The following is a 24,441-nucleotide window of genomic DNA, read 5'->3' on the forward strand; positions in this document are numbered from 1 at the left end:
AATATTTCTCGAAATGTGGTCCGAATTCCACTGGTGGTCTCCCCCCCCCCCCCCAAGCACCCCACTCCAGCTCCACAAGTAATTTAGGGGTAGAATGTTGCATGATAAACTTTTTTTAAGTACAGTGGTACGTCTACTTACTCTTCATACCAAATGTTCAAGTTACGAAACGCCTCAACAGGAAAATATTGCCTCTTGTTACGAAAGAAATTTCAAGATACAAAACGTAAAAATACAGTATGGGTTGCTAGTCGCAGCTCTGACTTTCCTGAACGCAACATACTTGTAGCTGCTTTGCCATTGGCTGCTACACAGCATCATCCCGGCATTCCATTGGCTAAGAGGGAACTCTACCGTATGTGTCCATGCGTGTAGATAGATAGATATGCGTTTATGCAGCGTCCTCGGCATTCGCCCCTCACCCCTCGAGTCATGAGCTGTTCCGATAATTTTACTTCAATGCGAATCACCCAGAAAAAGTGCTCACCGGTCAGGCGATCGCTCACAATGCTGATGTTTGCCTTGGACATTTTCGAAGGATTGTTAAAAGCCCACAAAAGCAAATGTCCTTGGATCCGTTCTTTACAAAACGCCAGGCAAAAACCACTTCCGAGAGAGAACATTTACTAAAGAGGGCAAAAAAAAAATTAGGACGCAGTTAAAATTTAAATGACCATAATTTTTATTCTTTACTCTTTGTTTTTTACATTATGCACAACTCTCATTTATTTTGTAATAATCTAATTGTAGCATGTATTTGTTACACATTTTGATGCATTTTTATGCTTTAGAAAGCATTTATGTCTGAATTTTTTTTGGGGGGGGGGCTTGGAAAGGGTTAATGCGTTTACATGGAAAACACATCTCTACTTATAACATTTTATAGTTAAGAAATTTCTTCCAGAACCAATTAATTTCATAAATAGAGGTACCACTGTAGTATGATTGTGCAGTTATTGTTCCGTCAGTGCAGAAAGGAGTTATCCCACTAACTTGTTCATAATTAATGCAAACGCGCAAAGCGCCCCTTTTAAAAATTCTCTTTAGCTATTTATCATTGATAAACTTGTGAAAGACTGAGCTCACAGAAAGCCAGAAAATGCAATCGTCAACACTTAATACCGTACTCAAAATACAGGCTAAAGGCAAGGGAGATAAGATGTCTCGCCCCTCTTGACCCATTTTAGATATCTTTGGCAATTGTTCAACTTGACAACCGTATTTTCTGATAAAATTCTGAATTCTTTTACAAAACAAGCTACAATCTGAAGGCTTTTAACATGTTATTCTTATTCTTTGTTCTTATTATATTATTTATTTGTTTTTTAATTCAATGTGAAGGAGTCCAGAATTGAAGGGGCACATTCTTAATAGAATACCTACCCAGTATTTAAAAAATTATAATAATCATTAAAAAAAAAAGTTTATGGCTGATCAAAGACAACCAGTAACCCAAAAAGCCGCTTTAATGAAAATGTAATCCTTCAAGTTGAGGACAGAAGTGGGACCGGAAGCACGGTGAACAGCATTCAACTCTCTTATAAAACAGAAACCAAGAGTATCTAATGACTCACGCTTCTTACTAAATAAGACATGTTCCTTCTTTTGCAACAAATAATATATCTTGACTACAAGTATATTTAGAAAAAAGAATCTGCTCAAGTGCTTTCTTGATAATTATTCGCAACAGACCTAAATATAAAAGGTGAGATTGTGAGCAAGATGTTGATGTCTTATGAAACCAAGTAGGATGACTGAAAGTCACTTGAGCGCGCGGCGATGGGCTCCCTTCGTCTCCTGTTCCCGCGCAGTTCCTCTGGAAACCATAGAGACGGCAGCTGCCCCTGTGGCCTGGCCTTATTTAACATGAGTGAGTCAGAGCTGATGGCTGTCTTGGTGACATAACGCTGTTCTCATTCCATATGCTTACCATTTGCCCTGGCTGCCTGACCCGAACATGCGCACGCGCTGATTATTGGGACCGATACCGCAAATCGGGAAAAACCTTTTTGGACGTATAAAACATATTCGAGTGACGTTAAAAAGAGATGAGCGTCCGTTATTAAGGGCTTTGTTGAAACGTATGATATGAAAATGAAGCGTGAAAAAGCAAGCGTGCGTGTATGAACCTGTGAAGGTGTGAGTGAGACTGCTATGAATTATGGAGGTGGTGGAAGAAGTCTTTTCAAGAGTCAGCCTTTTCAAGAACCAATTAGAAAGGAGCTGCATTTTTTGTTTGTTTATTTACTCTGAATTTAAAACCCCAAAAAGAAATCAAACATACGAAGTGCGAAATTTGGGAGGCGGCCAAGTCACATGACTTGGAGTGTCGAGGCGTTCTGATTAAAATAAATACATAAATAAAAAATCCCGTTTGGTCAAAAGTCACAGCCATGCAGTGTTAGTGTCACATTTTTTAAAAATCTAGTTGTTACGTAGACATATGCATCCTTCATTATTTTCTCTTGGATGGAGATCATATTGGAATATTTTGGGGGAAGGCCCGCAGGACGGGACACCGGGCCATAGGAAGTGATGATGGAATAGACTCACTCCATCTGGCAAATCCATTCTACATGGAAGATTTACACGCTCTCAGTGTGTCTTTATTTTCGTCTCCCCCCAAAGTCATTCATTCAATGGACTCTCCGCCACACCAAATCATCCAAGCATGAATCTTTCATGGTGGAACAGAGAGGTCCCGTTCGCCAAATGATTCTCACAAATTTGGAAGCATAGAATTGTCCCAAAAAAATGCTTCTCTGAAATTAAGAATGCAGTGAGTTCATGGATCATAACCTGTCGTCATTCTTATCCAGTAGCCTTTAAAAAATACATTTTATCATTTTGTGTGTTACTCGTGTTATCACATAAGTGATAACATAAGTCACTTTCTTGTTATTTAAAACACTGACGACAGTCAGGGTTTCCTCGAAAAATGATGTACTGCTACAACCTCAAATTAATGATGAAGAACAGAATGGATAATTTACTTTTTTTTTTTTTAACAACAAAAAGATACAGTACCGGCCATTTTCAGAACCTCCTTTACCCTTTACCTCCTATATAAATACGTACCTGGGATTGAGGGTCTTGATTCTTAAAAGCCATAAAAAAAATATTTCATTTGGATTGAAAGTGTGTCTACGATCGGCTCAAACAATCGGTAATCCAATAAAACTGACCCGAGATCGTTTAGGCATGCTTTAGGAAAAGCCGTTCCTAGAGGCTAACTTTATTGACCTCCTCTACAGGCTTGGAGAGGGACAAATTTGACAACAAGACGGTGACGTTTGAGGAGCACATTAAAGAGGAGCACAACATGTGGCATTACCTCTTCTTCATCGTGTTGGTGAAAGTAAAAGATTCGACTGAGTACACAGGCCCTGAGAGCTACGTGGCTGAGATGATCAAGGTAAACTGACTTAAATAGCAGACACTACCGCAAACCGCACATTAACTTCCTGAAATAAACTAGGACGGGCTGTGTCGTGTGCCAAGGCTGTCTCGATGCTGCATGCTGCTTAAAGACGGCATATGTTGCAATAAAATGATCTACATGAATGGAGGCAGATTCCCACTGTGTGTATTTGTGTACGTGAGCCACAGGGCTGCTTGTGGAGAAAATAGCAGTGTGACGTCTTGGGTGCTTCCTGTTGTTATTGTTGTCGGACTTTCCAATAACAATCGCACCGCAGACTGGTGATCACGCACTTGCCCAGCACACACACACAAAAAAAATAATGTTGCTCAATGCTCATCTCAGCAGATAATATACACGCTTGGTCATATTTAACAGCACAAACAGGAAGTTGATAAAAAATAACGCAAGCAATCATGAAGTCATAATTAGAAGTGGAAAAAGCTCCCATTGTCATGGAATGCAACTTTATACCACAGCAACGTACAAACAGATTTTTTTTTTTTAATGAATTACCGGTAATCACATTATCAACCTCTCTGACTGTCAATTAAGAGACTGTTGTTCTTTGGCAATTTTTTTTTTTTTGCATTCATTTTATTGTACAAGCACAAGTTGATCGTACTATTGTCCAGGTGCACCTAATGAAGTGACCTGTGAGTATCAATGCCAAATTGAGATCCATTTTTTTCTTTGAAATAATACTCATAAATTCTGCCGGTTCTGTAAAAGGAGCACAACCTCGACTGGTTTCCAAGGATGCGCGCCATGTCTCTGGTGAGCAGCGATGCAGAGGGCGAGCAGAACGAAATCAGGAGTCTCCAGGAGAAGTTGGAGTCCACCATGAGGCTGGTGGCCAACCTATCTGGACAATTGACTGAGCTCAAGGAGCAGGTAGAAAATGAAGTGACAGTCAAGCGTGCCTTGTCTGTTTTGCTGTTTTTGCTGTCACTGACAGTCAACTTGAAGACAAAAAATGTTCCAATTGTTCATCCCCTATCATATCGTATGAGAAAGGTTTATAAAAGGCTTAAACAAATACAGTGGCTGACGTTCAACTGTGCCGGTAGGCTGACACTGTTCATCCTCAATGTTTGGCCTCCCTGGAGTGAGGCCCGCTCACACATAAAAATGTTCTTTTGATTTTTCTGTGTAGATGACTGAGCAAAGGAAGCAGAAGCAGAGAATTGGTCTTCTTGGTCAACCGCATCACATGAACATCAACCCCCAGCAACCTGCTTGAGGTCCTTTTGCACAGTACTTTCGCCTTTTCCATTTCTTACAAAGAAATATCAAAATGTGCCACTTAGCGTCGTGCATTTAGGTTGAGGAAGTACGACGATTGTATGACTTCACCAGGCACTCTTAGTTACAAGTACAGTGCAAATGTGAAGCGAAAATTACCGGAGTATGTTACTCATTGTCTGCAGAGTGCATTTAACGTGTGTGCCGTGTCCATCAAGTGCCTCAGTACTTGGGAAGCCAAACATGTTTGGTTTAGGAGATGAATACACTGATTTTAGCTGTGCTACCCTTTGGCATTCTACCCTTCTGACAGCAAGTGGTCGCTAAGGGAGAGTTCCTTTCATGTGGCCTTGTATCGGGGGTTTTCCTTCCCCCCCATGTTGCTCCAGCAAACTCGGGTCACACGGATTTACAGGTTTGCTTACATTTCACATTTACATGCACGCTAATGTAAAGCAATAAGAGAGCTTCACAATATGCAATGCCTGTATAGGGAAAACTATTTTGGGATTTGGGATCTACTTTTATATTTATTATTGTTTGTACGATCATTTATTTAAAAAAAAAAACGAAATCACAGAGTTTACTGCATTTTTTTTTTATTTACATAGAGTGAATATACATGCTAATTTTTTTGTTTATCAACTCCCTCCAGGGCAGTTTAATAATATCATTGACTGCAGTGCTCTTAGAACATGTAAGTCATGTGACTTCCGCAGTGTTGCCGCGCTTTATACAGGACGAGCAAAATGAAAGAACCAGGGCCCCCACCTCACATCCTTTCCCAAATGTATGTAGCGATGTTTGTTTTGATCTATTATTATCATTTGCACATAAATATTTCAACCCCCCACCTCTCGCTAATTAATTTGATCCTGAACACTGATCTATATCATCGATTTTTTTGTTTGTTTGGACACTTGTTGATAGCTCCAGAAGACTGAATATGAGTGTCAGAGGGGTAGCTCAGAGGAAATTTGGAGTGCTGCTTGACCAAAACCTTTTATAAAAAGTGGTTTGTTTCTGTATTGTACGTACGTTCTTTTGGAGTTTATTTAAATAAACAAGCATGTAAAACATTCCATGGAATTTAATTGTCAAAATGGAGCAATTGTGCACAGCCTGAGATTAAACTTGATTTTTATCGTTAAACTGATTTTTATCATAGGAAAATTAGAGCCTTAAAGATCCTGGAATTGCCTGTCGGCGGTGGCTTCTTGCTCAGATTGTATCACCACCTCAAATATACTGTACAACAGATGACAGTTCGTGTGTGTGTGTGTGTGTGTAAAAAATTTGATTTGATCATCGTCCACGTCACAATCGAAAAACGTTTTTTTTCTTTAACGAATAACAAAAAAACAACTATGTAACCTTGCTATGACTGAACACAACCCATTAAGGGAACAGTGCAGGGTGGAACCTATTATATTTGGAAAGGAGGTGCAACCAATTACCAATTTTTGATCACTGGTTCTGCCTCATTTGGCTCAATCAAACGTTTCCTGTACTTGCAAATCAGTCCTGCACAACAGTCTGGAGGAATTTTGGGCCATTGTTGTCGACCAAGTTTTAGCAATATTTTTGGGATGTGTGGTGTGAATTGCTATTTAATGTACATTGCTATTGAGTGGAGTGCTCCACTCTACTGACTTGTGTGTGGGAGTGTGGGTTTGGTTCCGACAGTGTGAATGTGGGTCTCTATGGTTGTTCATCTTTACATGTTCCCTGTGACTGACTGGCGACCAGTTCAGGGCGTCTTGTGCCTTCCGCCCGAAGTCAGCTGGGATAGGCTACAACAACCCCCGCGACCCTCTTCAACACTGCTTATGTATTTATGGATGGATGGATGGATGGAGCCTGCAGTCATCTTCATCGGACAGGAGTGCAACAACAGCACTGAAGGCTTTCGATTCATAGAGAGAGACTCAGACAGTCTGACTTAGCATGCACTGATGCACAGTAAAGGTTTGGGAAATATTTGTGGCCCTTTCCAATTTAATTCATGTTAATAAATCTTAATTGCGTGTTTTGGGAAAACTTCGTTGTGTGTGGCATAGTTCATGTCAGTCAAGGCTTCTTTAAAATAGACAACTGAAACCTGGTGTGTGTTATTACATGGCAGAGCAGCTTTAACTAAGACCTCCAATCTCATTAGTTTGATTGGACTCCAGGTTGACTGAATACGGATATGCGCTTGGAGGGAGGAGCCATTAGTGAATGGGTTCACAGACAGTACTGTACTTTTCCCACGCTTAACTATGAATAGTTGCATGGTGTGACCAATAAAACATGAAGAATAATTCTGTAGTAAATGTAATTGTAATATATGTTCCTGGTTTAGATAGTTTGACAAAGATAGATTTTTTGATATAGATAAATAATTTTCTGATCAATGAAGTGAAATTTGATATTTCCCATGGCACGCCTTTAGAGCTCTCACAATACCCGAATGTCTGTGTGCGTGCGCGCGCGTGTGTGTGTGTGCGCGCGTGTATGGCATAGAAAATACAGATTCTTCATTGGAGATACATTATCTTCTGCAGGTTTACCTTATTTTTGGACTTTCAATAGTGCTGTGGGGCTGTCGAATGAGTGCGAAAACGTGACAGCAATTGAATGCGTCTTGTTGAATAGCCTACTTATGACACTTTTTGTGCACATGCATGATTGCCACCCGTAATTTTAGAGAGGGGTTGGGGGTGTATAAATTAGGTCCGGGAGCCTGAAAGAAGGCGCCGCCGTGTGCTGAACGTGCCCAGCCTTGCTCTGTTTGTGCCATGAGGAGACCAACGTGACAGGCGGCACGCACCGCCTCATGACAACACAAACACACTCGTCCGCACACGAGTGCACGTGACTGCACGGGAGGTGTGAGCCCTCGCATTTGATAATGAGAATGAAATGGCCTGCTGATATTGCGTTTTAGAGAGGGAGAGGAATTGGGAGTTGAACGAGTTCTCAGTTTCACTGAAACCTTTATTTTTTAAAATCCGTGTTATTGTTAAATTTGGGTTTCCTGTCAGGTGAGCGAGTGTTTATACGTGGCTACCCTCTCCACGCTCCACTCGAGTCCAAATCAAGTCACAAAAACTGGAATAGCGGGTTTGCCGCCCGTCATCACGTTTCGTTCGTCGTGGTTTTCCCTGCCTTGTTGCCACACACTTCAGCATGGCGGTACACGGGATCGGCCTTGCCACGCCCAGTCTACGACGTCAACCTCCTCCGCCCACTCAGGCGCCTTCTCCGTAGTGAGTGGGCGGGGCTTTCGACGAGAAGACAGCGCCGTTTGACACGTGAGCTTCATGTGACAGAGCTGGGTCGGGCTGAGCGGACAAGCGGACAGAGTTTATTTCTCTCCTGGATCCCTTCAGCCCCAACTCCCTCTTGCTACCCATTCGGCGTGGAAGAGCCGCCGTTACAACACTCAGCGCTTGGCGTTGTAAAAAAATATTTATTTATATATATCGTCGGCTTTGAATGACCGAATTGACGTTTATTTTAAGGAGCAAACTTGCCGCGTGACTTTTTTTTTCCGGCTGCATCTCATTTGTAAGTAAAAAGCGTCACGAAAATGGAGCGAATCCCAAGCGCACAACCTCCTCCTTTGTCCAAGGGTGATCTAGCAGACATGCATGGGTAAGTAAAAATAACAAAACAAAACAAAAAAACTACCTCCTAACTTGAATGTACATTCTGACAAATATTTCTTTCTGCAGCATGGATTTCCCGATGTACGCGTACAAACCCAGGCGAGGAATGAAAAGAGGAGAGGAGAGCAAGGTATGTTTTTTTTTTAATTACTGGAAAGCAATCGTACAATAAGAACAGTGTAGCGTTACTTTGAAGGGCGTGGGAGAAACAGGTCTGGCAGCAGTCGTGTCCGGTCATGCAATAAAAGCTTGACCTAATTCCCGCTATGACATAACTACTCATGAATCTTTGGGGCATGGCGAGAAGAAGCCGCTGACTTTTCTGACGTTTTCTCCTAGGAGACCTACAAGCTGCCTCATAGACTCATTGAAAAAAAGAGACGTGATCGGATAAACGAATGCATTGCCCAGTTGAAAGATTTGTTGCCGGAGCACCTAAAACTTACGGTAAGTGTTTTTTTTTTCATCTATCTCAGCCTGCGATTCGTAATGGGCTTCATTCTGTTAAGGCGCCACCTAGTGGTCCGGCATCCGTATTACATTGAATGTGCAGCGTGCCCTTTGCATTCATTCGGCACAACGAAGAATGGGCCTTCTATTTATACTCCACATGAATCCATGTGGATTTCGCATCATCTTTCCCCCAGAGTGTGGGAGCATGTCATCTCATACGAACCATCTTTGCAAAATGTGCTGATATGGTGTGCCGTGGTGTCTCCTGCAGACTTTGGGCCATTTGGAGAAGGCCGTGGTTTTGGAGCTCACACTCAAGCACATGAAGACGCTGAGCACTCTTCTGGAGCAGCAGCAGCAGAAGATCCTCGCCCTTCAGAGTGGCATGCATATCGGTAAGTAAACTGCATTCATCTTCATCATTTTTGACGAACCAGCATTTGAAAGCAACTAAGAAAACAGCATTCCAAAAAAAAATATATTATAATAATAATTTTAAGAATTACAGAGCAAAAGGTGCATTGCTCACGTATGAAACGAAGCGGAATCTCAATTTTCAGTAGCCAGTAAATGTGCAGAAAGGTTTGGCAATATTTGCATTGATGTGTGACAGTGGTGTCCAAACTATGGCTCGAGGGCCATTTGCAGCCTTTTTTTTGCAGATCCCATCGTCCCCAAATTCATTTTTGGAAAACTATTATTTTTAAATTCAATGAACATGTATAGTCCATTTTCAGACCAATCTCAAACGTTAACTCTTGGAAAAAAAATACAAATACCTGTATGTACCTGGGATTGAATGTGTGGAATCTGAGAAGACATAAGTATGTCTTTGGGGGTGAATGAGTTTGAATGATCCTAAAAACTGTCAACTTGGGACATATTTCTCTTGTTTTGATTTCATTGAGGAGATCAACATAATGCATGGACTACTCTTCTCGAGTGGGTCACAGGGCTGCTGACCACCCCTAAATTGACTTATCTCCATGAAACCAAAAGCTGCGGTGTAGTTTTATTTTTTTTCAAACAGCTCTAATTAATTAATACAAAATTACTTGATATATTGGTTTTATAATTGTTAATAAATGTAAGGGAAGAATACCAAAGAGACCCCTTCATTCTTCTATTTTTCTGTCTTCGGCCCTTGGAGAAAATGGTTTGGACACCCCTGCCTGACTACGAGGCTGTGAAATCATGTGACTTCTCCCAAACAATCAGCACTCAAATGTAATATTGGTTTTATATTTGTTATGAATTCAGTGTAATTACCACGAGTAGTAATAATAATGAAAGCGCCCTTAAATGAGTGTACGAATATTTTTCTTCTGTTAAACAGAAGAATCTACAAGTATTTTATCGAATGCCCTTTAGAGGGCTGAAAAATTTTCTACGAGACAATGGCACAGTTTGTTGAAGTAAAACTCCTTAGAGGATAATGCTGCAACCTCATTTGCATATGGCAGGATGCGTACACTATTTGGCGACACATTGCAGCTGAGCAACTCAGCCATTTACCAACCCTGTGGCCCTTGGGTGACAATTTGGCCATTTGGTCAAACAAACTGGAGTTACAAAATTGAATATTATATTTGATGTTGTAATTAAAGTGTATATTGCACATAAAGGTGAAAATAAATATAAATTATACCTGATTAAATGTGTTCAAACAAACAAATTGTCCTGAAAAGTTAAATACTGTACAACTCAAGTGTACTGTACCGGATGAAAAGTTTGAGCAAGCATAACATTATGGAGTGTGAACATTTAAATAAGCAATTTAATTGTTTGTCGCACCGGTAGAGCGTGCCACGCTTTACCAACCAATTTAAATCAACGCTCATTTGGGGAAGGTCTAAAAAAGATTGCTTCTTGCTGTGCTTGTAGAGCAACCTTTGGTCAGCCAAGAGAAGTCGGAGGAGATGTTCCGCTCCGGTTTCCACATGTGCGCCAAAGAGATGCTTCAGTATCTGACCAGTCGCGAGAGCGACGGCAACTTTGCGCCATCGCACGTCATGAACCACCTTCACAAATTAGCCACTGAAGTGCTCCAAAGTCCAAAGCGACCCCACTCTCCGCTCAGCCCTCCACCCGAGGAGATGCCCACATACAGCCAGCACCAAAGCCACAAAGAGACACCCGCCAGCTTACCCCCTAAGCCTAGCGAGGGCTACGGGAGGGTGCCGGTCATCCAGCGGGCGCACGCTGTGCCCAACGGCGAGCAGAGCGGCAGTGACACTGATACAGACAGCGGCTATGGAGGAGAACTGGAGAAGATCGAGTGTGGCGCCCCACAGAGGCATCCCGAGTACTACAGCCAGGAGGGCAAGCTGTTGAAGCGGAGCGCGGCCGAGAGGCAGAGTTCGGACGTCAAACGGGAAGACGACGAGCCCAGGCACAAACGAGCCCGGGCGGAGTCGTCTGAGGATGAGATGCTTTCGGGCGGCGAATCCTCATCGTCGTCCTCCTCCAGCGGTTACGGTAGCTACATGAGCGTCTCCCCCAACCATCCGCCCCCGCATCCCCTCTGCATGCCCTTCTACCTCATCCCCCCTACTGCCGCCACCTACCTGCCTATGCTGGAGAAATGCTGGTACCCGGGAGCCATGCCCTTGCTGTACCCCGGCGTGGGCGGCGGCGGCGCCACCGCCGTCCCCAGCGAGAGACCACCGCAGATGGTCATGTCTCCAAGGGGAGGCTCTCCAGCGCCAGCCATGTCTCAGACGCCCATGGACTCCCCAGCACTCCTACAGGCACTAAAGCAGGTACCCCCCCTCAACCTGGAAACCAAAGACTGAGAAAACATGATCGCCGAGTTGCTACATGAGGAGGGAAAAGATGACTACGCCGTCCTGTCGTCCATCAAGTCATTTCTCGACTTCGCTTCTCATCTAGGAATTCATGGGAGACGGCTGGCGAAATGGTCCACGTGTGGATGATGAAAATGATTGAATGTTAAGTGCAAACGGACCTGCCCGACACACACACACATACACACACAAGCGCACACACGTTTGAATGTAAAGAAAGATGTTTCAGATGCTGCTGTTCGAGTCAAAAATGTTGACAACACTGGCGCATTTCACTTGGAGGTTTTGTAGTAGAGACATGCTTTTTATTTTTTTTGTACAACCATCGCACCAAATGTTAAAATTTCACCCAAAGTTTATTGCCTATCATCTGTCACCGGCAGCAGTATCACTTTAAAAAAAAAGGTCTCAACACCGTGATGAGCGCGCTGAATGCAAAAGATGTTCATTCACACCGGTATGGATTTTAATGTAATTATTGTGGATAGACTTCTTGTACATTTCTATTTTTGATACCTGTTCACGCACTCTTATCCACAGAGCTAGGGAGGAAGGAAGGAGTGCGAGGGTTGCGTACTCAAGAGTGTGTACATATTGTAGCACAGTGCTGGACCTGGTCTGCATACTCAACATCTGTTTCTGCTCAAGTCAAACCTGGCGTTTGTTCTTGCTGTTGCCTTTTTACTTGTGAAAAGTTGAGAACTCTCAGATGTTAATGCTCTGTAACTCATTTGAATCCCAGAACGTGGCGGCGAGGGGAAAAGAAGCGAATGTAAACAGATGACTAGTTTTCTAATGGAGAGAGGTACTTGAGATTTTATATTTTGGGACCTACGTGAAAGATGTTTGCTGTTTGTACATATTTTGTCTATAAATGTTGAGATACATTATATAAGTGTATTAATAAAGTTTTTTTTTTCCTGTGGAAAATGTGTTGGATTCTCTTGTTGTACGAGCGGCTGAATGACGCCTTTCTGGCTTGGCCGGTGCAGCAGGCCCAGCACGTTCATGTTACGGAGGGACGCTTACGTAACCGTGCATTCACAGCCCGGATCTCCTTCTGATCAACCGTCCGTGGCCACTAATAGAAGTGCGAGAGAACACACATGCTTGGAAAGTACAGCAAAGGCCTCGTGCCTTCATTTGACTTCTGCACTTGTTGACGTGCACAGATGCTACTACTGGTGAAGTGCCAGATGGTATAGTTGTCAACTAGTGCAGTTTTGCCTCACAAGTAACACATTTTTTTTTTACCAGTGCACTAAGATAGCCTGAAGAAGAGCATACATCCACGGGCTATTCGGTGCACAATTACAATGTGGAAAAAAATGCAGCCTACGTCACCATTTTTCTCCAAAACCGAGGGGAAATTCCCTTCGTACATTCATACTAGAAGTCATCTTGTTTCTTCCTGTCATGGGACATCGTTTTCATGCTGATTTTAATTGTTCTTAATTTGATATTTAATTCATGTGTTGCCATGACACGGGCGCACTTCATACCGGTCATTTAGGTTCCGTTTCGATGGCAATTTTGTAACTATTCGATGGCTTACTCTGTCTTCTTGTGAAATACTTCTACTAAAAGTACTGTACCATTTTTTTATGGGTTTAAAATATTCTGAGAAGGTGGCGCCGTCTGGTGGAGAGGTTAAACACTTACATTTTGTTTCTCAATCTCGAATGGTGCAAGGTTATTTTGTGTTGCTTCCTTCATAAAGACAAAAAATAAGCCAAGAAGGTCTGTCATTCAACACAGTTATGTTCAAGGGAGTAGGAATCATCTAACTCCGAAAAGTAACTTGTCCCCCGCGACCCTAGTGAGGATCAAGCGGTTAGGAAGATGAATGAATGAATGAATAAATGGACACTTGTCTTTATAAAATGGGCTATATTTTCACGATATTTGTTATATTTTGGCCTTACATATTCATGTCGTAGGGCGGCCCGGTAGTCCAGTGGTTAGCACGTCGGCTTCACAGTGCAGAGGTACCAGGTTCGATACCAGCTCCGACCTCCCTGTGTGGAGTTGCATATTCTCCCCGGGCCTGCGTGGGCGTTCTCCGGGTGCTCCGGTTTCCTCCCACATTCCAAAAACATGGATGGCAGGCTGATTGGACGCTCTAAATTGTCACTAGGTGTGAGTGTGGGCGTGAATGGTTGTTCGCCTCTGTGTGCCCTGCGATTGGCTGGCAACTGATTCAGGGTGTCCCCCGCCTACTGCCCAAAGACGGCTGGGATAGGCTCCAGCACCCCCCGATAGGCTCCAGCACCCCCCGCGACCCGAGTGAGGATCAAGCGGTTCGGAAAATGGATGGATATTCATCTTATTATGGCGCATTTAAAAGCTTTAAGCTTGCATGCGCTGCACTTAAAAAACATACTAGCAGCGTACTTCAAGCAAGATAACGCTTTATCAACAGTAACGTGTGCAACGTACCTGAATATTTTCTTTAGCTGACTCGAACTCAAAATAGTGACTGGATTTCCAGCCTGAAAACACGACTTTCCCCTTCCCGTCCATTGTTATTTTTCACGTGGTCAAATCGTGAAATTGCACGTTCGTGACGTCACTTCCCAGACAGGAATGCAAATGGTGAAGTATCACAATGCTCCGCTTCAAGCTGTAAAGGCTTTAATTCCTCTTTCGTATTATATAGTGTAATAGTTAGCGGTGTGTCTTTCTCTAATTTAGGAATGGGGTCTCCTCCTGTATTTTCTTTGTATTAGTTTTGTTCCATGTAGACATCTAAGGGACTCTGATTGAAAAATGTGATCCCTATGCCTCTTCCGTATCCCTCATTATCTCAATCCCTCCATAGCTTTGTATTCCTCGACTTTTGACTCAGCGTGAGACACGATTTTTAGTTTTAGTTTAGTTTTTGTGCTTCCTAATGTATGTTATCAATTTATTGTTTTATTATGTGTTGTTGTATGAATTATTTTTGTTCCGTGTACAGTACTTTCTATACAGCGGCGGTTGTTTTCAAGTGCTCTACAAATACAGTTGAGTTTGTTTAAAAAAACAAACAACGAAATATAGACGAACGCGTTGCCCACATCATTGACTCCATTTATTCAAAATTCTGTGATATTCAAGTCAAAGTAATACCTCTCTGAAAGTTTTAATCAAATTTGAGCATTATCTTTCTAAAAGTACAAGTCCTTTAATGAAATCTATTATTGATTGTGATTCCAGATAAATTATTAGTGTATGCCGAAAGGGGGGGGGGGGCTCATTTTTATCAAATTTCAAGGGGGAACAAACAAAACACTTCCTGTACATTATCATTTATATCTGGACATTGTTTGCATATAACGCTGCTTGTGAAATCTATAACTAGACTCAATTTGAAAGGTCTCCATGGGTTTTCGATAGCTCGGCAGCATATTTGGCTGCATGCTTGTGAGCCGCAGCATGGGGAGCTGATCCCGACAGAAAGAAGTTGCCCGGACTGGGGGCCGGTAACAAGACTCGAAAAAGCTCCTGGGAAGCAAGGACTTCCACAGGTGCGCTCCATGGATTGGTTTAATTGGAGATTTACATACAAGTGAAACACTGCAAGGGAGGGTGGTGCGAGAAAAGGGGACGCTCCGTTGGGCCAGGGGAGTTCCGCCGATGCCACGACTCACACTCAAACACTGGTGGTCCTCCACCACGTGTCGTTCTGGTACCAAACCGGCATTGCGAACCACTGCACTTTCTCGTTGTTCCCTCTTTGGAGGAGGTGTCTGCTGCCGCTTCTCCGGGGAAAGCTGCTCTTGTGCCTGGTCGCATGACTTCACTTGATCTTTACTCATTAGTTCATTGTCCTCGGAAGAACTCGTGTGGCTTCTTGCAGATTGCGTCGAGCGAGGCTGGGTATAACGAAGCCTTTGTCTGCGCTTTGTAGATTTAGGCTTCCCGATGTGGTTTCCTTCCACGATTAGGTTCACTCCACTAAATTGTGGGGGTTCAACAGCAGGCTGACGGGGCGAGAAATCAAAATACAAAGAAATGGTATGCTCATTAACCAAAATATAAGTTACCCTTCTGTTGATTGTGTGTCCAAGCTTGATATATTTATATTCACAATTCTCATATTCAGTTTTCAAATTTTAAGATGGACCTAAAATGCACTCTGACCTTTGCAAGTGAACTTCATTTGACCATCTCTTAATGTCTTTTGACCAACTTACTTCTGAACTTATTTTAATACTTTTGTTTTATTAGGGCTCTGCCCTGGGAGGTGTGGCGGCTGTCACTCAGCATGGATTAACTCTCCTTGGGTGCTCTCTTTTCCTCATGTGGCTACTCTGTGCCTTGGCACGTCTTTTTGAATCATCATCAGGGTATGCGTGCATTTTTTGTATGTTTGTGTGTGGGTATGTGCTCAGATGAGAGCGGAAATGTTTTCTAAGAAAATCACAACAGCCCAGTTGCGACTGATTCAACGCCTCAAAATAGAATGACCCAAATGAATGAGAATAGTCACTGACAATTGACTATATCCATTCAAAAGTTTAAAGAATCAAATATAGTTCACTTGTAAAGATTTGAGAAAAAAATTGGTTCATCTAAATTTCTCTAACCTTTAGTGAGTGCTATAAGATTTTAAAAAAAATACTGAAAGTTGTTTTTTTTAAAGGTCATACAAATTTTTGTCTTTCTTGATACACTTCTTGTATCAATCTTATCGTAGACTGAGCGGTGTACCAAATCTTATGTTCTGTTCTGTGTCATATCACAGTATTTTCTTGGCCTTGTAAGCCTGATGTACTTCGTCACCTGTTTGTAGATCAACCGGAAGCCTCCCGTGAAGGCGTTGGGGTTGTTTCGTCTGTCCAGCACCACCTTCAGCGTGTCCAGCTGCACGGCGGGGCAGAGGCGAGCTGTGACAACGCTGGTGCAGGCCATCGTGGGATTGGCGTTGACTTCAAGGAGCCAAGGTTTCAGATCATTTCCCAACATGAAATCGGCACCGTATAACTCAAAGGTTGCCTTGCGGCGCTCCACCTGGTCCTGCACTGTCTGCAGGACGTGGACCAGAGCTTGTTGCATACCCGGGACCACCACCTTGTCCCACTGCGCCCCACGGTTCTGCTGCTGTAGAAAGGCTTTGAAGTCGGAGCTGGACCACATGTTGTCCCTTGGCACGCTTGGATGGCGCTCATTTGATGGCTGGAGGTGCTTCTGGATGGCATTGTTGCACAGATGGACCGAGCTGATGAGACAATGATGGTGAGCGTTCATTCAAAATGACACTTCAGTCCTTATTACATTGGTAATTCCAGAATTGGAGTGCTTTCTGAAAACGGCAATGACTCAGCATAAATCACGCCGAGCTAATTGCTTTAACCATATCAATGTCTATTTTTCATATTTTTACAATACTTTCAACCACAACTTGGGAAAACCAAGACTAAAAGCAAATTTTTGAGCTCAGTTTGTTCTTGACCAGTTAGCATAGCAACTAACCCAGCTAACTGGTAGCGTTATACGAAATTTAAATTTGTATTGAAATCAAATTAAATGTTCTATATGTAACTATGAAGAGTTTATTCAACAACATTTTTCAGAAATCTTTTTTTTTCAGGACCGTGAGCATTTGTAACAGCAAAATGCATATCACAAATAAAATGTCATAAATTGTGCATTGTTGATGGTTGAGCTGGATACATTTCATGACCGTTTATGATGGTTAACGCCCATTACCTCAGTTGAAAACTGCAAATTTCTGTCAAATAAAAAGTCTACATTTTAAAAATGTGAAAATAACAATCCCACGAGGAGACTGAACAATAGTATTGATTTGTTGAAAAAAAAAAAGTAAGTATAATTGACCAGATTCACACATGTGGTTTCAATCCGTCACAAATGAAATGTAAAATCATTCATTGTAACGTGTCCTGGCTGACCTATCAAGTCTCTTTGTGGAGTACGGCTGTGTGGAGAACCTCAGGTAGCACTCCCTGTAGAACCAAACTGTCAGAGGGTTCCAGTCGGTGACGAGAAACCACTGACGCAGGTCAAACTTGGTTCCATTGACCAACAGAGGCTGTTCCAGGTACTTCTGAACCACCCACTTGCTATCTTTCACCAGGGCTTTGTCTGAGTCTACGAGTGCTAAAATCTGATCCAAGCGATTCATGCAAACAATACCTGGATGGTGCCATGTAAAAGAAGAGATTAGATTGATTCGATTAGATTATTAGGATTTGGGGTTTCTTAATACTGTATAAAGCAGCGGTCCCGAACCTTTTTTGCCCCACAGACTGGTTTAATGTCAGATAATTTTTTCAGGGACCCGTACACCAAAATAATGTGACCTGCATGAAAATGGTGTTTTTTTTTTCTAAACATAATAATAAACACGAATCATGACACGTCCTATCTGTCCGCAACGCTCTCCGGTCCCCATGTTTAAACATTCCTTCAAAATAAGATACGCTGCAAATACAAAGTGCATGAAAAATACGACTCACCATCACCGCATATTACGCAGAGTGGGCTTAGTGTCTGAGAATCTCCCGTTGAAATAAATCCATATTTTAAGTAGGACTCCTGATACTGTCGATTAAATGTAGCCTTTTTCTTGAAAGTCGTCTGCTACTCTTCTGTCTTCTGGCTGGGCCTTTTCCCGTTCCCAAAGAAACTTTCCAAAGACGTTTGTTTTTTTTCCTGTTTTGCTAGCTCCCGGGTTTCACTTTAGCGGTAACCTATCACGTGACTGAGAAGCGTGTCAAACGTGACATACTGCAGACGGATCTAACAGAGAATCTGGTAATTTTCAAAATAAAACATCTTTCAGATTCCGAAATGAATAAAACAGAAATAATACACGTTATTTAATCTTTCTGTGCGGCCCGGTACCAAATGACCCATGGACTGGTAGCGGTCCGCGGCCCGAGGTTGGGGAACAGCTGATATATGGGATACATATATTGTATAGTGTCTTAAAAAAAAACTGTTAATATGGAGCAGAAAGAAAAGCCTCACCTCTTCCTCTTGACATGGCACCAGGTTTTATAATCCAGATGTTATTGACTCCATCCGTGTCCAGCTGAGGACACACTTCCTTCAGTCGGCCCAACATGGCCTGGCAGCGCTCCACAAAACCAGCACTACTTCTGATCGATGCACCTTTACTACACAATTAAAATATCATTGTTAGCGAACAAACCTAATCAAAAAAAATAAATACGGTGGCTCAAAAACCTATTGTGCTTAGACATTTTTGAAATCTGTGTCAAAAATACACATATAGCCACCCTTGATTAGAACTTGCTGCTGCCCAGAGTATTTAGCCAATTTAGTCACTTCGAGGCGGCAAGGTGGTCAACTGGTTAGCACGTCCGCCTTATAGTGCAGAGGTGCAGGGTTCGATTCCGGCTCCAGTTTTCCTGCATGGCAAACGTGCATGACAGGCTAATGGAACACTCAAAATTGTCCTGAAGAGTGTGAGCGCCGTTGGTTGTTTGTATATGCATGCCCTGCAAATGACTGGCAACCAGTTCAGGGTGTACTCTGTCTACTCCCCGAAAACAGCTGGGATAGACTCCAGCACGCCCCGCGACCCTCGTGAGGATAAGCAGATTAGAGACAACAAAATACAAACCTGCATAATTAATCCTATTGGACAATCACAGGCCTTAACTAAGAGGAATCAATGTGTTGAACCCATAAAGCCGTATTCAAATGCACTCACTGCACAACCAAGTAGTACTTTTGCAGAAAGTGATTCCATTGATTTTCCTCCACGAAAGGCAGAGGTTTCACAGTCACATCGATGTCGCTGTGCGCTAAGGCACTCAGATACTCCTGACACCTCTGCAAGGCTGTGTTGATCACTCCTGCACTCACTGTAGGGGAGAAACAACATCGGCCTCAAATGGCCGCATTCTTTGTTGCGCGTGTCAGACTCAGCATTCAGCCACCCACTTTACCTGTGGAGACGGTGCTTTCAGCTTTCCCCTCTACATCTTGCATTGGCTCATTTGTCTTCATGCTGGTCTCAACCACGTGCTTCAGCAGACTGCTGCACGCCGTCCTTCTGAAGTCCTCTTTTGGTCACACGGAACAAAGAGCATGCGGGAAATATTGAGGAAACAAAAAGGAAGTCTGCTTGTGCCAGACAAGTGTGACGGCAGTGTTGAGCAGACCGATGAATGCATCTCTCTCATCCTTGGCCCCGAGCCTGTAACATCTCGGAAAGAAGGTGTCAGGGTCTGCAGTGTCATACCACCTAAGGTTACGCAGGTTCACACATAGACCCACCTCAAACAGCAACACAAAATACAGTCACTGGCACTCGTCTACAAAACGTTATGCATCGCGCATGTCTTCGAGGGTATGTTTTAAGAATTCAAGGGGACACCTTGGTGGTGAAGTTTGCGGTGTTGGCATAGTGGTTGGTGATTTGGTCCTGTTGAAGCGAACGATAGTGGGTGGCATCGTAGCGTGGGCTCCAGTAGAAGAAAGGCTTTTGATTTCGAACCAGGCGAGACTACAAACAGCAAAACAATAAAAAAAAGGTTGCCACAGTTCAATCATGATAATTAGATCACATTTTATTATTATGTATGACAGTACATACTGGCCAGCCCTTTTAGCTTTCCTGTATTTAGGGAAAGAGTCCTCACAAAAAGTTCATTCACTGTTACTGCTTTTTTTTTGAGGGGGGGGGCATTAATAAATGTGTGGTTATTATTTTTTATATACTCACCACCACAACAACAATGAACAATTTGGCACTGAAAGCATATAAAATATTTTTTTGTAATGTTTACTGCTCCTATCTCATCAAGAAACTATGAAAAACCATTGAAGGATTTTTACTCTTTGAAAAAAAAACATCTATCTTGTAACGTCAAGAAACATACTTTTGATTATTTATTTGGAGATTGTTCTAGATTTCGCATTTGACAATGTAAAATTTACACCAATCCAGTTGTCTTCCACATGTACCGCTACTGTATTTTTAGTGGTGAAATACTGGCAGCTGCGGTGGCCAGGAATTTACCGAAATATTCACATTTGTGTTTTTAGTTATTTACCAGAGCAGGGTTTATCATTCTCCTGCTAAAATGTTGATATTCCAACTATCGTTTTTACAAGTAACTGTAAAAAACCATGGGTACGCATTTTTTTCAAGTTAATTACAGTACAAATAATTGCAATATTGTATTTTTTAACACAATTTTCAATGAACAAAGCTGTTCTTTACTGTAAAATTTAAGGCTGCCACACCGGTATATGCATGTATATATTTTTTAAAAAAAATTCTGTTAACCACAGCTTCCAGTATTTTTTGTGTGTTTTTTTGTTTTAGATGTGATGGCTCACAAAAAAAAAGCCGCAACAGGCTGTAGCCAAGTATGCTGACAAGTGTGCCACTAGTCTAAACATTTACAACATACGATTAAAATTCTGTGAACTCTAAAGAGAGATATAGGAGCTATATTGGGGGGTCCATGCGAACGTTCTCTTACCATGAATTCATACATGTCGTCAAGGTCGTCTTGTTCAGTGTCATCCCCTCTTTCTGAAAATTGATCAGTATTGAATGTATCTGTAAAAGCACATGAACCCCCCCCTCCCCCCCCCCCCGCATCTTAAACAATCTGAAAAGAAATAGCTGGATTGGGTTTGCCTGTAAATGGAACCGCGGCTAAATCATTGAATCGCCCATCAAAAAAGACTCGTTTGGGTCTTTTTTTTTTTCCATGAACAAGCGATGAAACTGACCTTTTATCCCACTGCAATTATATGCTCTAGGACTGGCATCATCTTCATCCTTGTCCTTTTCACTCTGGCGGGGAGACGTTGCATGGCCTGCGTTGGACAAATAACGCTCCACCCACCCTCTGGCCCGTAAACCGGCACGGATCACAGGATAGCGCCCCTGCACTGAAAATACTTTTTGCGCCTGAAGCCAACGGGGATAACACAGGCGGTTAGTGTACAGTCAAGTTTACGTGGAGGCTGTACTGTGGATTCATTCCATCTTTGTCATGACCTTGATTGCTTTCTCCACCAGGGCTTTAGCTGCTTTCATCTTCTCCAGCTTGGTAGTTGGAAAGCTACAACGTGCCTTAACCTCTACTGGAACCACATAAAAAGGTCAAGTTAGCGTTTAGGACTGGATTTATGAAAGGTTCGCACAGGCAAAAAAGAAAAAACGAGCGCAGATTTGATTGCTCACTCAAACAGATGTTGAGGCTGATCTACTAAATGAGCACAGTCATGAATGCATCTGCTAGATGCGCAAAATTGCAGTACAGTTCATTTTGCGTGTTCTTGGGATACGCAGTGTGATTTATCAAAATTTGGCATTTTTCACTGATGCAAACCAGCACTGAAAGAACGTTCCAGCTTAGTGCAGGATAAATAAAAAGATGCAGGGAGACCTTTTTTGCTGGTGTAAACATTTTGAAAATGTCACAAATATGACTTATTGTTCATTGAGCAATGTAGTTTTGGAGTTTATGATGATTATTATCTATGGTCTGAGCTGGAGTATACAACATACCCACACTGCTTTAAAATAGAAAAAAACTTACAATTGCCTGTCAATGGTACAACATGCCGGCAAAACACTACACGAAGCGCCTCATTGTATTTTAACATAGTTCCTTGGTACTAAAATTCCACGAAAGCAATGCTTTAAACGTACAGTGCCCTCCATAAGTATTGGCACCCCTGGTTGAGATGTGTTTTTTAGCTTCCAATTATTTTATTTTTTTTCTAAATAATATGGGACCTTAATGGAAAAAAAGAGAAAAATCCAACCTTCAATACAAGTGCATTTATTCAGTGGGGAAAAAATCCCACATAAAGAAATAATTATTTGACATCAAATAATGTGTGTCACAATTATTAGCACCCCTGGTGTTAATATTTTGTACAACCCCCTTTTGCCAACAAAACAGCACCTAATCTTCTCCTATAATGTTTCACAAGATGGGAAAAGACAGAAAGAGGGATCTTCAGCCATTCCTCTTTGCAGAATCTCTCTAAATCATCCAGAGACCTGGGTCCTCTCCTCTGTACTCTCCTCTTCAGCTCACCCCACAGGTTCTCAATGGGGTTGAGGTCAGGGGACTGAGATGGCCATGGGAGGAGCTTGATTTTGTGTCTGGTGAACCATTTCTGTGTAGATTTGGCCATATGTTTAGGGTCATTGTCTTGCTGAAAGACCCAGTGACGACCCAGCTTCAGCTTTCGGGCAGAGGGCAACAGATTTTGATTTAAAATGTCCTGGTATTTCAAAGCATTCATGATGCCATGCACCCTAACAAGGTTCCCAGGGCCTTTGGAAGCGAAACAGCCCCACAGCATCACTGACCCACCCCCATACTTCACAGTGGGTATGAGGTGCTTTTCAGCATGCGCATCTTTCGTGGTACGCCAGACCCACTTAGAGTGTTTGTTGCCAAAAAGCTCAATCTTGGTCTCATCTGACCAAAGCACACGGTCCCAGTTGAAGCCCCAATACCGCTTGGCGAACTCCAGACGCTTGCGTTTATGATTGTGAGTGAGGAAAGGTTTTCTCCGTGCATGCCTCCCAAACAGCTTGTTGGCGTGTAGACAGCGCCTGATGGTTGATTTGGAGACTTTGTGACCCCAGGATGCTACCATTTGTTGTAATTCTGTAACAGTGAGCTTTGGAGATCTTTTGATTTCTCTTACCATCCTCCTCACTGTGCGTGGTGGCAAAATAAACTTGGCTCCTCGTCCAGGCTTGTTTACCACTGTTCCAGTTGTTTTGAACTTCTTAATTATTCCTCTCACAGTGGATATGGGCAGCTGCAGTTGAGTGGCAATCTTCTTGTAGCCTCTGCCTGACCTGTGAAGGTCGACGCACATCTGCCTCACTTGTATGCTGTGTTCCTTTGTCTTTCCCATGTTTAAGAGTGGATAAGAGAAATGGCCTCGGTGTCACGTCATATTTATACCCCAGGGAGACAGGAAGTGATGAATTACTAATTAAATGTTCCTACATACTCTGGTAAACTTTGTAAACTACTGTAGAAATGACAGAAATGCTTCAATTATATTTATTTCCTGGGAATTGTTAAGGGTGCCAATAATTGTGGAACAGGTGATTTGATGTCAAATAATTATTTCTTTATGTGGGATTTTTTCCCCACTGAATAAATGCACTTGTATTGAAGGTTGGATTTTTCTCTTTTTTTCCATTAAGGTCCCATATTATTTAGAAAAAAAATAAAATAATTGGAAGCTAAAAAACACATCTCAACCAGGGGTGCCAATACTTATGGAGGGCACTGTATATTAGAACGGGCTTTCAGTGAATAACGGATATAGTTAAAAAAAATAATAAAAAAATAAAAATCTGTGCACAGGTCAATTTGATGGTAATGAATCATGAATATGTATCGTGTAAATGTGCAAATATACGGTAAGTCATCGAGGAAAACACGGCAGGTCGCTCTTACCTGACATTGTTAGACAGGATTTCTTTGCAGGGTTGAGTTTTAGGGTCCAAAAGTCTGTTTTTTAAAAATGGGGACAAACTAAAAAGAAGTATGTTGTTGTGATAGTATGACGAGAATACATTCAAGCCATTAATTTAATATGCACGATGTAGTTAGATTTTGTTTGGTCTGAAAGAGGTACAGCGAGATCTATCACTGAAAGCGCAAAGCAAACATCATTATTGAGCTTCATGCTAAATACATTCATACAAAAAAAAAAATCTGTGTTTTCTGTCCGTTTCCAACACATTTGAAACTAAATCCGCAGAGTCCGACATGAACACCTTTGTCACTTATCCAGTGGGGCTTCTCCTCCGTCCCGCTGCCCTCATTGCGCCCACAGACTGTCACCATAACAACCGTGCTTGCACCCACTGATTTAA

At 42.3% G+C, this 24,441-nt stretch overlaps 3 protein-coding genes across 9 annotated transcripts in view; 2 read left to right on the plus strand and 1 right to left on the minus strand.

Annotated features, from left to right (window-relative positions):
- The window catches only part of itpr1a (inositol 1,4,5-trisphosphate receptor, type 1a), a 54,886-nt gene extending 49,646 nt beyond the window's left edge, over positions 1-5,240 (plus strand). For all 7 annotated transcript variants that reach the window (XM_052077235.1, XM_052077236.1, XM_052077240.1 and 4 more), the window contains 3 exons: positions 3,255-3,415; positions 4,154-4,315; positions 4,578-5,240. In XM_052077235.1, coding sequence (XP_051933195.1) covers positions 3,255-3,415; positions 4,154-4,315; positions 4,578-4,664 — 410 coding nt within the window. In that variant the 3' untranslated portion in view covers positions 4,665-5,240. The remainder of the gene's footprint in view (positions 1-3,254; positions 3,416-4,153; positions 4,316-4,577) is intronic.
- A 2,699-nt stretch (positions 5,241-7,939) lies between these two features.
- Positions 7,940-12,019, plus strand: LOC127608241 (class E basic helix-loop-helix protein 40-like). Its single transcript, XM_052077244.1, has 5 exons — positions 7,940-8,305; positions 8,386-8,449; positions 8,659-8,766; positions 9,044-9,167; positions 10,657-12,019. Exons 1-5 carry the CDS (start codon positions 8,241-8,243, stop codon positions 11,565-11,567), a joined length of 1,272 nt encoding a protein of 423 aa, XP_051933204.1. The 5' UTR covers positions 7,940-8,240; the 3' UTR covers positions 11,568-12,019.
- Positions 12,020-14,642: 2,623 nt separating this feature from the next.
- On the minus strand, positions 14,643-21,675 carry ttll3 (tubulin tyrosine ligase-like family, member 3; the record flags this gene model as incomplete). The annotated part of the gene is made up of 11 exons (XM_052076795.1): positions 14,643-15,544; positions 16,347-16,782; positions 17,477-17,720; positions 18,558-18,706; positions 19,267-19,420; positions 19,505-19,621; positions 19,721-19,835; positions 19,936-20,064; positions 21,050-21,102; positions 21,306-21,486; positions 21,577-21,675. Coding segments are annotated over 11 exons (2,355 nt in total), but the record flags the coding sequence as incomplete, so codon positions are not given.
- Positions 21,676-24,441: the final 2,766 nt, after the last annotated feature.

This window comes from Hippocampus zosterae, chromosome 9 (genome assembly GCF_025434085.1).
Source record: "Hippocampus zosterae strain Florida chromosome 9, ASM2543408v3, whole genome shotgun sequence".
In the NCBI taxonomy this organism is placed as follows: domain Eukaryota; kingdom Metazoa; phylum Chordata; class Actinopteri; order Syngnathiformes; family Syngnathidae; genus Hippocampus; species Hippocampus zosterae.

Bases quoted from the DNA above. Each gene is read 5' to 3' on its own strand.
- LOC127608241 (XM_052077244.1), top strand. From the start codon at position 8,241: ATGGAGCGAATCCCAAGCGCACAACCTCCTCCTTTGTCCAAGGGTGAT. The intron at 8,450-8,658 runs GTATGTTTTTTT...GTTTTCTCCTAG, and splicing joins AAAGAGGAGAGGAGAGCAAG to GAGACCTACAAGCTGCCTCA. The intron at 8,767-9,043 runs GTAAGTGTTTTT...TGTCTCCTGCAG, and splicing joins CGGAGCACCTAAAACTTACG to ACTTTGGGCCATTTGGAGAA.